Consider the following 15814-nt stretch of genomic DNA (forward strand, 5'->3'; position numbering starts at 1 on the left):
AGATGTTCTTTGAAACTCACTGCTATCGTCAAGCTTTTTCTCACTTATTCCATCATCTCCTTGTGTGGCTCAGTATCAGGTTTGTTTGATACCTATGCTCTGAAGCATCTTGGAGGATTTTACTATATTAATGGCATCATATAAATAAAGGTTGCTTTTGCTGTGTTTGCTCATTATTGGATTCATACAGCTTCCAACCCAATGATAAACATTCCATTATTCCATAGCATTTATAGCACAGAAATAAACTAGTTCTTCCAAGTCTCCTCTCACCTCTCTTCATTTAATTGGAGTCTAAAGCCTTCATTCTTTTCTTCCTCACGTGTTTACACATGTTATCCTTAAATGTATCTGTGTTATTTGCCTCATCTCCTCCCTGTGTTCCACATTCACAACACTATTTGGGTAAAGACATTTCTCCTGAATTTCTGATTGGATTTATTAGTACCTCTTACATTTATGATACTTAACTTTGGACTCTGTGTAAATGGAATCATCTCCTTTATACCATTGAACTGCATCTTCCACCTGTCTGTCCATCCTTTAATCTTTCCCAATCCCAAACACAATTTGTCACACCAATTAAAAAATTACAATACTAATTCCTTGAAATCCTATACTACGATTATTAGTGGTTATTGAGGGTCTTCTTGAGAAAGGTGTCTCTTCCCTTGCCAAAGCCAGTTGATGGACTGACCAGGCACAGGTCAGGAATATGATGGGATACCCTCTATATGCTTGGATAAGTACCAATCCAATATCACTCAAGTAACTTGACACCATTCAGAACAGAGCAATCCGCTTGACTTGCATCTCTTCTGACACCTTAAACATCGATTCCGTCCACCACCAGTGTGCAGTGGACTCAATTTGTACCACTTATGAGTTACACAGCAGCAACTCAACAATAGGCATTCAGTAGCACCTTCCAAACCCACATCCACTTCCACCTGGAAGGATATAGGAGCAGATACACAGAAACACCATCATCCACAAGTTCCTCCTCCAAGCCATTCACCATCCGGACTTGAGAAGATCTGTTTTTTTTAGTCAATATCCTGGAATTCCCTTGCTAGTGGCATTGTTTGTGTCCCTACAGTATATAAACTACAGTGGTTCAAAAAGGCAGCTCACGATTACCCTCTCAGAGGCAAATAGGGACAGGCAATAAATACTGGCCTAGCCAGTGACACAGAGATCCCACAGAATGAATAAAAAAAAGTCCCTACAATTTCCTAATCCAAAGTAATTTAATGCAGGTTGAATAATGCCTACATAAAAATGGGTCAGAGGCACAAATGTGGTTAGTTATCATTGGATATTCAAAACTGGTAAGAGCGCCTGAGCACTCAGAGAAAAACACTTACTGCTGATGTTGTCAACCAGGTTCTTTAGCTGTTCAATGTTGTCCAGAACTTCAATACTTTGGGTGTAAGAGTTATAACGGACAGAGAAGGGTCGAGGGATTGTTTCAGCAAATTTCCTTTGAAGGAGAAAGAAAGATGATTAGATTAGATTACTTACAGTGTGGAAACAGGCCCTTCAGCCCAACAAGTCCACACCGCCCCACCGAAGCGCAACCCACCCATACCCTTACATCTACCCCTTACCTAACACTATGGGCAATTCACCTGACCTGCACATCTTTGGACTGTGGGAGGAAACCGGAGCACCCGGAGGAAACCCACGCAGACACGGGGAGAATGTGCAAACTCCACACAGTCAGTTGCCTGAGGCGGGAATTGAACCCCAGTCTCTGGCGCTGTGAGGCAGCAGTGCTAACCACTGTGCCACCGTGCCACCCTGAGTATCAATTGGATTGGTTTGGTTCCCAGGTAAAATCAGGAGGGTGCTTTTGCTGCTTAAATATTGTCGTCACTTGTCAGGAAGTATTCTGACGTGGGCTCTCATCAAGCTCTGACAATGCAAAATCAGCAATGCCATGGAAACAAGCAAAATAAAACTTCCTGAGAGATTTGATTGTTCAGTTTTCAATTACTTATTGGGTGATGATTGAAAGAAAGAACTTGAATTTGTTTAGCACCTTTTACAATTTCAGGTCATTCCACAGTGGTTTACAAATAATGATGCACTTTTAGAAGTGCAGTTACTATTCCAGGAAACAGGAGTGAGAGTCTGCATGCGAAAAGTTCCAGGAACGAGCAACAAGATAATCTGCAGAAATTGCTGGAAATGCTCAGCAGATTGGGCAACATCTGTAAAGAGAGAAACCAAGTTCACAGGTGGAATTCTCCCATTTTCCATTAAAGTAGCTGGAGGGACTTTTCTCACCAATCACCTACTCTTCATCTTAATTAGTCATGTAACTGGGCTCTCGGGCACCTTCCCTGTGAGATCATATGGCTGGAGACGTGTCTAGTTTAGACATATTTAACGCCCAGGTGCACACCATTTCAGATATTTCAGTCCAGTCCCACCTCCCCTGTGGTGCTGGAGTCTCTACATGGCCCAGAGCAAAGGAAAGCTCACTCCCTGCTTCATGGACAGTGACCTGGAGGCAAAGGTGGAGAGGAGGGTAGTCCTGGTTTCAGCTGACCACCACAAATTTCAGCCCAGATCAGTGCTGTGTCCTGGGGTTAAGGAACGGTCAGCAGTGCAAGAAGAAGGTCAATAATCATCTGCATTCCAAAAGGGTAAGTGCTATAATCATCTCTCTGTTGCCTCACATTCATAGGGCCACCACTTACTCTAAATCTGCCGCTGTACACTCCTCTCCAGGGCTACGACTCTCACTATTATATGTATCATGTCCACTTCAGCATGGTCTCCCACACTATCCTCCTGAACTATTAACATTTTCTGTGCTCTTTGCTTTCTATTCCCTCATTGGGACACTTCAGCATCTTTCATATCCTGCATCCCCCACTAACTGCTCTTCCATTCACTCTCATCAAACTCAATCTTTCCCTTTATGCCTTTGCAGGAAGGAAAACTGGCCCACCCCTCTGATTGATGTCTTCACAGCAGCCCCGATCTACAAGGCCATACCAAAGTCAAAGGTCATATCGAAGGCAAAGGTCATATCAAAGTCAAAAAACATGGGCAGAACTATGGGGGTCATAAATAGAGTAGATAGGAAGAAACCTTTTCCCCTTGCAGAGAATTCAATAACCAGATTTAACGTTTGGGGCAGAAGGTTTAGAAGAAATTTGAGGAAAATGTTTTTCACCCAGAGGTGGGTGCATCTTGAACTCACTGCCAGAAAGGCTGATAGAGATGAGATCCCTCACAACATTGAAGAATTATTAATCAGAATAACTGAAACATCACAGCATATATGCCAATTGCTGGAAAATGAGATTAGAATAGACAAGTTCTTGATGGCTGGCCCTGGACATGATGGGCTGAAAAACGTCTTGATGTGCAGTAAAAACCGTATAACTACTACTATGACTTTGACATGGATCCCCTGACTCTGTGGCCTTTTTGACCATGGCCAACTGCCTTAACTGGAATTGTGACTGACTGTGGCAATGGGCACTGACTGACTGGCTGATTGTAATTGCCCTTCAACACACTAAGGACCGCTCCCCTTTTACTTTCACAAATGACCATTTGCTTGTAGCACTTGCAGTATATTTGCAGTGTAAATTGCTGATACATGCTACAAATGTGACATTGATACTGTACCATACCACATATCCACCCCCCTTGTCTGTTTAGTGCTCCACACTGTCACAAACTGCCATCTCTCCTCTGACATTAGGTAGCAATGAAAGTCGTACAGACTGTCAACCTGTAACTGAACACCGAACACAGGCTGCCAGCCTGTAACTGAGTAGTGAAGACACAGAATGTCAGCCTGTAATTAAGCACCGAACACACAGCCTGTCAGCCTGTAACTGAGCATTGAACACACAGAATGTCAACCTGTAACTGAGCACTGAACACACAGACTGTCAACCTATAACTGAGCACTGAACACAGACTGTCAGCCTGTAACTGAACACCGAAAATAGACTGTCAGCCTGTAACTGAGCACTGAACACACAGAATATCAGCCTGTAACTGAGCACTGAACACATAGCCTGTCAGCCTGTAACTGAGCTCTCACCACACAGAATGTCAGCCTGTAACTGAGCATTGAACACACAGACTGTCAACCTGTAACTAAGCACTGAACAGACTGTCAACCTGTAACTGAGCATTGAACACACTGACTGGTTTCCAGCATCTGTTTTTACCTAGATGATTTTAACCCTACTGTGAATCCTCTTGCAAGGATGCCTGCCTTGAAGAAGTTTTCCTCCTCTCTCTACAAGAATCTCTGGGAGTCTCCCTCTCTCACTGCAACCCCCAGGTCATACTTCACCAGTTTCCTCATTTCCCCTCCCCTCACCTTACCCCAGCTCAACCTTCCAGCTCAACACTGCCCTCATGCCCTGTCCTACCTGCCTATCTTCCTTTCCACCTATCCACTCCACCCTCCTCTCTGACCTACCACCTCCATCCCCATCCCCACTTGCCTATTGTACACTATGCTACTTTCTCCCCACCCCCCCCTCTCATTTATGTCTCCACTCTGCAGGCACCCTGACTCTATTCCTGATGAAGGGCTTTTCCCCGAAACATTGATTTTCCTGCTCCTCAGATGCTGCCTGACCTGCTGTACTTTTCCAGCACCACTCTAGTCTACACACTGACTGTCGGCCTGTAGTTGAGTGCCGAACACAGACTGTCAGCCTGTAAATGAGCACTGAACACCTTGACTGTCAGCCTGTAACTGAGCACCAAACACACAGACTGTTAGCCTGTAATTGAGCACTGAACACACAGCCCGTTAGCCTGTAGTTGAGCACAGAACATAGAGTCATAAAGATGGAAACAGACCTTTCGGTCCAACCCGTCCATGCCGACCAGATATCCCAACCCAATCTAGTCCCACCTGCCAGCACCTGGCCCATATCCCTCCAAACCCTTCCTATTCATATACCCATCCAACTGCCTCTTAAATATTGAAATTGTACCAGCCTCCACCACTTCCTCTGGCAGCTCATTCCATACACGTACCACCCTCTGCGTGAAAAAGTTGCCCCTTAGGTCTCTTTTATATCTTTCCTCTTTCACCCTGAACCTATGCCCTCTAGTTCTGGACTCCCCGACCCCAGGGAAAAGACTTTGCCTGTTTATCCTATCCATGCGCATCATAATTTTGTAAACCTCTACAAGGTCACCCCTCTGCCTCCGACACTCCAGGGAAAACAGCCCCAGCCTGTTCAACCTCTCCCTCTAGCTCAGATCCTCCAACCCTGGCAACATCCTTGTAAATCTTTTCTGAACCCTTTCAAGTTTCACAACATCTTTCCGATAGGAAGGAGACCAGAATTGCGCGCAATATTCCAACACTGGCCTAACCAATGTACTGTACAGCCGCAAAATGACCTCCCAACTCCTGTACTCAATACTCTGACCAATAAAGGAAAGCATACCAAATGCCTTCTTCATTATCCTTTCTACCTGCAACTCCACTTTCAAGGAGCTATGAACCTGCACTCCAAGGTCTCTTTGTTCAGCAACCCTCCCTAGGACCTTACCATTAAGTGTATAAGTCCTGCTAAGATTTGTTTTCCCAAAATGCAGCACCTCACATTTATCTGAATTAAACTCCATCTGCCACTTCTCAGCCCATTGGCCCATCTGATCAAGATCTTGTTGTAATCTGAGGTAACCCTCTTCGCTATCCACCACCTCCAATTTTGGTGTCTTCTGCAAACCTACTAACTGTACCTCTTATGCTCGCATCCAAATCTTTTATATAAATGACAAAAAGTAGAGGGTCCAGCACCGATCCTTGTGGCACTCCACTGGTCACAGGCCTCCAGTCTGAAAAACAACCCTCCACCACCACCCTCTGTCTTCTACCTTTGAGCCAGTTCTGTATCCAAATGGCTAGTTCTCCCTGTATTCCATGAGATCTAACCTTGCTAATCGGTTTCCCATGGGGAACCTTGTCGAACGCCTTACTGACGTCCATATAGATCACATCTACTGCTCTGCCCTCATCAACCTTCTTTGTTACTTCTTCAAAAAACTCAATCAAGTTTTTGAGACATGATTTCCCACACACAAAGCCATGTTGACTATCCTGAATCAGTCCTTGCCTTTCCAAATACATGTACATCCTGTCCCTTAGGATTCCCTCCAACAACTTGCCCACCACCGAGGTCAGGCTCACCAGTCTATAGTTCCCTGGCTTGTGTTTACCACCCTTCTTAAACAGTGGCACCACATTTGCCAACCTCCAGTCTTCCAGCACCTCACCTGTGAGTATCGGTGATACTAATATCTCAGCAGGAGGCCAAGCAATCACTTCTCTAGCTTCCCACAGAGTTCTCAGGTACACCTGATCAGGTCTTGTCAGCCTGTGACCAAGCACCGAACACAGACTGTCAGTCTGTAACTAAGCACCAAACATACAGACTGTCAGCCTGTAACTATGCACTGAACACAGGCTGTCAGACTGTAACTGAGCACTGAACACACAGACTGTCAGCCTATAACTAGGCACTAAGCACACAGACTGTCAGCTTGTAACTGAGCACTGAACACCCAGAATGTCAGCCTGTAACTGAGCATTGAACACAGGCTGTTAGCCTGTAACTGAGCACGGAACACACAGACAATCAGCCTGTAACTAAGCACTGAACACACAGACTGTCAGCCTTTAGCTTAGCACTGAACCCACAGACTGCCAGCTTGTAACTGAGCACTGAACGCACAATCCATTAGTCTGTAACTGGACACTGAACACACTGACTGTTAACCTGTAATTGAGCACTGAACTCGATGTCTATCAGCAAGTAAATGAGCTCTGAACACACAGCATGTCAGCTTGTAACTGATCACCAATCACACAGCCTGTCAACTTGTAACTGAGCAATGAACACACAGAATGTCAGCCTGTAACTGAGCACCGAAAATAGGCTGTCATCCTGTAATGAGGCACTGAGCACACAGACTGTCAGCTGGAAATGAGCATGGAACACACTGACTGTCAGCCTGTAACTGAGCACCAAACACACAGCCTGGCAGCCTGTAACTGAGCACCAAACACACAGCCTGGCAGCCTGTAACTGAGCACCAAACACCCAGCCTGTCAGTCTGTAACTGAGTACTGAACACACAGACTTCCAGCCTGTAACTGAGCACTGATCACACTGTCAGCCTGTAACTGAGCACCGAACACACAGCCTGTCAGCATGTAACTGAGCACTGAACACACAGACTGCCAGCCTGAAATTGAGCACAGAACACACAGCTGTCAGCCTGTAACTGATTACTGAACACAGACTGTCGGCCTGTAACTGAGCACTGAACACCCAGCCTGTAACTAAGCACTGAACACACAGACTGCTAGCCTGGAATTGAGCACAGAATGCACAGCTGTCAGCCTGTAACTGAGCAATGAACACTCTGTCAGCCTGTAACTGATTACCGAACACAGACTGTCAGCCTGTAACTGAGTACCAAACACAGGCTCTCATCCTGCAACTGAGCATTGAACTCACAGCCCGTCAGCCTGTGACTGAGCACTGAACACACTGACTGTCAGACTGTAACTGAGCATCAAACACAGGCTGTCATCCTGTAAATGAGCACTGAACACACAGCCTGTCAGCCTGTAACTGAGCACTGAACACACAAGCTGTCAGCCTGTATCAGTGCACTGAACACACTGACTGTCAGCCTGTATCTGCGCACTTCACACACAGCCTGTCAGCCTGTAACTGAGCACTGAACACACAAGCTGTCAGCCTGTATCAGTGCACTGAACACACTGACTGTCAGCCTGTATCTGCGCACTGAACACCCAGCCTGTCAGCATGTAACTGAATACTGAACACACAGAATGCCAGCCTGAAATTGAGCACAGAAAACACTGACTGTTAGCCTGTAACTGAGCACTGAACTAACTGTCAGCCTGTAACGGATTACCGAACACAGATTGTCAGCCTGTAACTGAGCACCAAACACCCAGCCTGTCAGCCTGTAACTGAGCACAGAACACAGTGTCAGCCTGCAACTGATTACCAAACACAGACTGTCAGCCTGTAACTGAGCACTGAACACACAGTTAACCTGTAACGTAGCACTGAACACACAGCCTGTCAGCCTGTAACTAAGCATCGAACACACAGAGTGCCAGCCTGTAACTGAGCACTGGACACACAGACTGTCAGCCTGTAACTAAGCACCAAACATACAGACTGTCAGCCTGTAACTATGCACTGAACACACAGACTGTCAGTCTGTAACTGAGCACTGAACACACAGACTGTCAGCCTGTAACTAGGCACTAGCCACACAGACTGTCAGCTTGTAACTGAGCGCTGAACACCTAGAATGTCAGCCTGTAACTGAGCATTGAACACAAGCTATTAGCCTGTAACTAAGCACAGAACACACAGACTATCAGACTGCAATTAAGCACTGAACACACAGACTGTCAGCCTTTAACTGAGCACTGAACACTGACTGTCAGCCTATAACTGAGCACTGAACACACAGCCTGTCAACCTGTAACTGAGCACTGAACACGCAGACTGTCAGCCTGTAACTAAGCACCAAAAACACAGATTGTCAGCCTGTAACTGAGCACTGGGCACACAGACTATCAGCCTGTAACTGAGCATTGAACAAACAGAATGTCAGCCTGTAACTAAGCACCGAACACACAGACTGACAGCCTGTAACTGAGCACTAAACACGCTGCCTGTTAGACTGTAATTGAGCACCAAACACCCAGCCTGCCAGCCTGTAACTGAGTACTGAACACACAGCCCATTAGCTTGTAATGGAGCACTGAACACACTGCCTGTCAGCCTGTAACTGAGCACAGAACACACAGCCTGTCAGTCTCTAACTGAGCACTGAACACCCAGCCTGTCAGCCTGTAACTGAATACTGAACACACTGGCTGTTAGCCTGTAACTGAGCACTGAACACACAGCCAATCAGCCTGTAACTGAGCACTGAATATGTAGAATGTCAGCCTGTAACTAAGCACCAAAAAATACAGATTATCATCCTGTAACTGAGCACTGGACACACAGACCCTCAGCCTGGAACTGAGCACTGAACACACAGACTCTCAGCCTATGACTGAGCACTGAACACACTGACAGTAAGCCTGTAACTGAGCACTGAACACAGACTGTCTACCTGTATCTGAGCACCAAACATAGACTGCCAGCCTGTAACTGAGCACCGAACATGCAGCCTGGCATCCTGTAACTGAGCACTGAACACACAGCCTGTCAGCCTGTAACTGAGCACTGAACACACTGACTGTCAGCCTGTAACTGAGCACTGAACACACAGAATGTCAGCCTGTAACTGAACACTGAACACCCAGCCTGTCAGCCTGTAAATGAGTACCAAACACAGCCTGTCAGACTGAAACTGAGCACTGAATGCTCAGAATGTCAGCCTGTAACTAAGCACCAAAAACACAGATTGTCAGCCTGTAACTGAGCACTGGACACACAGACTGTCAGCCCATAACTGAATACTGAACACCCAGCCTGTCAGCCTGCAACTGAGCACTGAACACCCAGCCTGTAAGCCTGTAACTGTGCACTGAACACCCAGCCTGTCAGCCTGCAACTGAGCACTGAACACCCAGCCTGTAAGCCTGTAACTGTGCACTGAACACACAGGATGTCAGCCTCTAACTGAGCACTGAACACACAGCCCATCAGCCTGTAATTGAACACAAAACATAATGACAGTCAGCCTATAACTGAGCACTGAACACACAGCCTGTCAGCCTGTAACTGAGCACTGAACACACAGCCTGTCAGCCTGTAACTGAGCACTGAACACACAGCCTGTCAGCCTGTAAATGAGTACCAAACACAGCCTGTCAGACTGAAACTGAGCACTGAATGCTCAGAATGTCAGCCTGTAACTAAGCACCAAAAACACAGATTGTCAGCCTGTAACTGAGCACTGGACACACAGACTGTCAGCCCATAACTGAATACTGAACACCCAGCCTGTCAGCGTGTAACTGAGCACTGAACACCCAGCCTGTAAGCCTGTAACTGTGCACTGAACACACAGGATGTCAGCCTCTAACTGAGCACTGAACACCCAGCCTGTCAGCCTGTAACTGAGCACTGAAGACACTGACTGTTAGTCTGTAAATGAGCACTGAACACACAGCCCATCAGCCTGTAATTGAACACAAAACATAATGACAGTCAGCCTATAACTGAGCACTGAACTCACAGCCTGTCAGCCTGTAACTGAGCACTGAACACACAGCCTGTCAGCCTGTAACTGAGCACTGAACACACAGCCTGTCAGCCTGTAACTGAGCACTGAACACACTGACCTTTAGCCTAGAAATGAGCACTGAACACACATCCTGTCAGCCTGTAACTGTGCACTGAACACACAGAATGTCAGCCTGTAACTGTGCACTGAACACACAGACTGTCAGCCTGAAAAAGAGCACCGAACACTCAGTCTGTTAGTCTGTAACTGAGCACTGAACACATAGACTGTCAGCCTGTAACTAAGCACTAGATACACAGACTGTTAGCCTGTAACTAAGCACTGAACACAGAGGCTGTCAGCCTGTAACTGAGCACTGAACACAGGCTGTCATCGTGTAATGGAGCACTGAGCAAACAGACTGTCAGCCAGTGACTGACCAAAGAACACACAGCCTGTCAGCCTGAAACAGAGCACCGAACACTCAGCCTGTTAGTCTGTAACTGAGCACTGAACACATAGACTGTCAGCCTGTAACTGAGCACTAGATACACAGGCTGTTAGCCTGTAACTAAGCACGGAACACAGAGGCTGTCAGTCTGTAATGAAGCACTGAGCAAACAGACTGTAAGCCAGTAACTGACCAAAGAACACACAGCCTGTCAGTCTCTAACAGTGCAATGAACACACTGACTGTCAGCCTGTAAGTGAGCACAGAACACACACCCTGCAGCCTGTAACTGAGCATTGAACACACGGGCACTCAGCTTGTATCTGCGCACTTAACACACAGCCTGTCAGACTGCAACTGAGCACTGAACACACAGCCCATCAGCCTGTAATGGAGCACTGAATACACAGACTGTTAGCCTGTAGCTGATCACTGACAACACTGACTGTCAGCTTAAAACTGAGCACTAAACACACAGACTCTCATCCTGCAACAGAGCATTGAACACACAGATTGTCAGCCTGTAAATGAGCAAAGAACACCCAGCCTGTAACTGATCACTGAACACACTGACTGTCAGCTTGTAACTGAGCACTGAACACACAGACTGTCAGCCTGTAACTAAGCACCAAACACAGGCTCACATCCTGTAACTGACCATTGAAATCACAGCCCGTCAGCCTGCAACCAAGCACTGAACATGCAGCCTGTCAGCCTGTAACTGAGCACTGAACACACTGAATGTCAGCTTGTAACTGAGCACTGAACACACAGCCTGTCAGCCTGTAGCTGAGCACTAAACACACAGACTGTCAGCCTGTAACTGAACACCAAACACACAGACTGTCAGCCTGTAACTGAGCACTGAACACACAGCCTGTCAGCCTGTAACTGAGCACTGAACACACAGCCCATCAGCCTGCAACTGAACACCAAACACACAGACTGTCAGCCTGTAACTGAGCACTGAACACACTGACTGTAAGCCTGTAACTGAGCACTGAACACAGACTTACGGCTTGTATCTGAACACCAAACATAGAATGTCATCCTGTAACTGAGCACCGACCGTACAGCCTGGCAGCCTGTAACTGAGCAATGAACACACAGCCTGTCAGTCACTAACTGAGCACCGAACACACCGCCCATCCACATGTAACTGAGTACCGAACACAGACTGTCCGCCTGTAACTGAGCACCAGACACACAGTCTAGCAGTCTGTAACTGAGAACTGAACACACAGCCTGTAACCCTCTAACTGAGCACCGAACACAGCCTGTTTGTGTGTAACTAAGCACTGAACACAGGCTGTCATCCTGTAATGGAGCAGTGAGCAAACAGACTGTCAGCCTGTAACTGACCAAAGAACACACAGACTCTCAGCCTGTAACAGAGTAATGAACACACAGCCCATCAGCCTGTAACAGAACAATGAACACATAGCCCATCAGCCTGTAACAGAGCACTGAAGACACAGCCTATCAGCGTGTAACTGACCAAACAACACACAGCCTGTCAGCCTGTAAATTAGCACTGATCATACAGCCTGTCAGCCTCTAACTGAGCACTGAACACCCAGCCTGTCAACCTGTAACTGAGCACTGAGCACACTGACTGTTAGCCTATAACTGTGCACTGAACATACAGCCCATTAGCCTGTAACTGAACACCAAACACACAGACTGTCAGCCTGAAACTGAGCACTGAAGACACTGACTGTCAGCCTGTAACTGAGCACAGAACACCCAGCCTGTCAGCCTGCAACTGAGCACTGAACACACTGACTTTCAGCATGTAACTGAGCACTCAACACACAGAATGTCAGCCTGTAACTGAGCACTGGGCATAAAGACTGTCAGCCGGTAACTGAGCACTGAACACCCAGCCTGTCAGCCTGTAACATGAGCACTGGTCACACAGCCTATCAGCCAGTAACTGAGCAATGAACACACCGGCTCTCATCCAGTAACTGAACACACAGCCTGTCAGCCTGTAACTGAGCACTGAATACACAGGCTCTCAGCCTGTAACTGAGCATTGAACACACAGAATGTCAGCCTGTAACTAAGCAGTGAACACACAGACTGTCAGACTGTAACTGAGCACTAGATACACAGTCTGTTAGCCTGTAACTAAGCACCGACCAAACAGAATGTCAGCCTGTAACTGATGAAAGAACATGCAGAATGTCAGCCACTAACTGAGCAATGAACACACAGCCCATCTGCCTGTAACTGAGTACCAAACACAGACTGTCAGCCTGTAACTGAGCACCAGACACACAGTCTGGCAGCCTGTAACTGAGCACTGAACACACAGCCTGTCAGCCTGCAACTGGGCAGTGAACACTCAGCCTGTTAGTCTGTAACTGAGCACTGAACACATAGACTGTCAGCCTGTAACTGAGCACTAGATACACAGACTGTTAGCCTGTAACTAAGCACTGAACACAGAGGCTGTCAGCCTGTAACTGAGCACTGAACACAGGCTGTCATCGTGTAATGGAGCACTGAGCAAACAGACTGTCAGCCAGTAACTGACCAAGAAACACACAGCCTGTCAGCCTGTAACAGTGCAATGAACACACAGAATGTCAGCCTGTAACTGAGCACTGAACACCCAGCCTGTCAGACTGCAACTTAGCACTGAACACACAGCCTGTTAGTCTGTAACTGAGCACTGAACATATAGACTGTCAGCCTGTAACTGAGCACTAGATACACAGACTGTTAGCCTGTAAGTAAGCAGTGAACATAGAGGCTGTCAGCCTGTAACTGAGCACTGAACACAGGCTGTCATCCTGTAATGGAGCACTGAGCAAACAGACTGTCAGCTAGTAACTGAACAAGGAACACACAACCTGTCAGCCTGTAACAGTGCAATGAACATACAGAATGTCAGCCTGTAACTGAACACTGAACACACTGACTGTAAGCCTGTAACTGAGTACCGAACACAGACTGTCAGCCTGTAACTGAGCACCAGACACACCGTCTGGCAGCCTGTAACTGAGCACTGAACACACAGACTGTCAGCCTCTAACTGAGCACTGAACACACAGACTGCCAGGCTCTAACTGAGCACCGAACCCACAGCCTGTCAGCCTGCAACTGAGCAGTGAACACTCAGCCTCTTAGTCTGTAACTGAGCACTGAACACATAGACTGTCAGCCTGTAACTGAGCACGAGATATACAGACTGTTAGACTGTAACTAAGCACTGAACACAGAGGCTGTCAGCATGCAACTGAGCTCTGAACACAGACTGTCATCCTGTAATGGAGCAGTGAGCAAACAGACTGTCAGCCTGTAACTGAGCAACGAACACACAGCCCATCAGCCTGTAACAGAGCACTGAACACACAGCATATCAGCATGTAACTGAGCTCTGAACACAGACTGTCATCCTGTAACTGAGCGCTGATCACACAGACTGTCAACCTGTAAATGAGCACTGATCACACAGCCTGTCAGCCTGTAACTGAGCACTGAGCACACTGACTGTTAGCCAATAACTGTGCACTGAACACACAGCCCATTAGCCTGTAATTGAACAACAAACACACAGACTGTCAGCCTGAAACTGAGCACTGAACACACTTACTGTCAGCTTGTAACTGAGCACTGAACACACAGCCTGTCAGCCTGTAACTGAGCAGAGAACACGCAGAATGTCAGCCTGTAACTAAGCACCAAAAACACCGATTGTCAGCCTGTAACTGAGCACTGGACACCCAGCTTGTCAGCCTGCAACTGAGCACTGAACACATTGAATGTCGGCCTGTAACTGAGCACAGAACACACAGCCTGTCAGGCTGTAACTGAGCATTGAACACTCAGCCTGTTAGTCTGCACCTGAGCAGTGAACACACAGACTTTCAGCCTGTAACTGAGGACTGAACACCCAGCCTGTCAGCCTGTAACATGCACACTGAACACACAGCCTATCAGCCTGTAACTGAACAATGAACACACAGCCTGTCAGCCTGTAACATGAGCACTGTACACACAGCCTGCCAGTCTCTAACTGAGCATTGAACACACAGAATGTCAGCCTGTAACATGAGCACTGAACACACAGCCTTTCAGCCTGTAACTGAGCACTGAACATCCAGCCTGTCAGCCTGTAACATGAGCACTGTACACACAGCCTGTCAGCTTCTAACTGAGCATTGAACACACAGCCTGTCAGTCTGTAACTAAGCACTGAACACACATCCTATCAGACTGTAAATGAGCAATGAACACACAGCCTGACGGCCTGTAACTGAGCACTGAACACACTGACTGTAAGCCTGTAACTGAGCACTGGGCATACAGACTGTCAGCCTGTAACATGAGCACTGTACACACAGCCTGTCAGCTTCTAACTGAGCATTGAACACACAGACTGTCAGCCTGTAACTGAGCAATGTACACACAGCCCATCAGACTGTAACTGAGCACTGAACACACAGACTGTCAGCCTGTAACTGAGCACTGAACACACTGACTGTAAGCCTATAATTGAGCATGAACACACTGACTGTAAGCCTGTAACTGAGCACTGAACACACAGCCTATCAGCATGTATCTGAGCACCAAATATAGACTGTCAGCCTGTAACTGAGCACCGACCATACAGCCTGTCAGCCTGAAACAGAGCACTGAACACTCAGCCTGTTAGTCCATAACTGAGCATTGAACACACAGCCTATCAGCGTGTAACAGAGCACTAAACACACTGACTGTCAGACAGTAACTGAGCAATGAACACACAGCCTGTCAGCCTGTAACTGAGCACTAAACACACAGAATATCAGCCTGTAACTAAGCAGCAAACACACAGAATGTCAGCCTGTAACTGACCAAAGAACACACAGGCTATCAGCCTGTAACTGACCAAAGAACACACCGCCCATCAGCCTGTAACAGAGCACTGAACACAGTTTGTCAGTCTGTAACTGAGCACTGAACACACAGATTCTCAGCCTGGAATTCAGCACTGAACACACTGACTGTAAGACTGTTACTGAGCACTGAACACAGACTGTCAACCTGTATCTGAGCACCAAACATAGGCTGTCAGCCTGTAACTGAGCATCGACCATACAGCCTGTCAGCCTGTAACTGAGCACTGAA

General features: G+C 47.1%; 1 protein-coding gene across 1 annotated transcript in view; it reads right to left on the minus strand.

Annotated features, from left to right (window-relative positions):
* The window catches only part of pah (phenylalanine hydroxylase), a 141560-nt gene that overhangs the window by 7136 nt on the left and 118610 nt on the right, over positions 1 to 15814 (minus strand). Inside the window, exon 12 of the mRNA XM_072552022.1 lies at positions 1368 to 1483. Within this exon, the coding sequence (XP_072408123.1) occupies positions 1368 to 1483 (116 nt within the window). The remainder of the gene's footprint in view (positions 1 to 1367; positions 1484 to 15814) is intronic.

Source organism: Chiloscyllium punctatum, chromosome 32 (assembly GCF_047496795.1).
Source record: "Chiloscyllium punctatum isolate Juve2018m chromosome 32, sChiPun1.3, whole genome shotgun sequence".
Taxonomy (NCBI): Eukaryota; Metazoa; Chordata; class Chondrichthyes; order Orectolobiformes; family Hemiscylliidae; genus Chiloscyllium; species Chiloscyllium punctatum.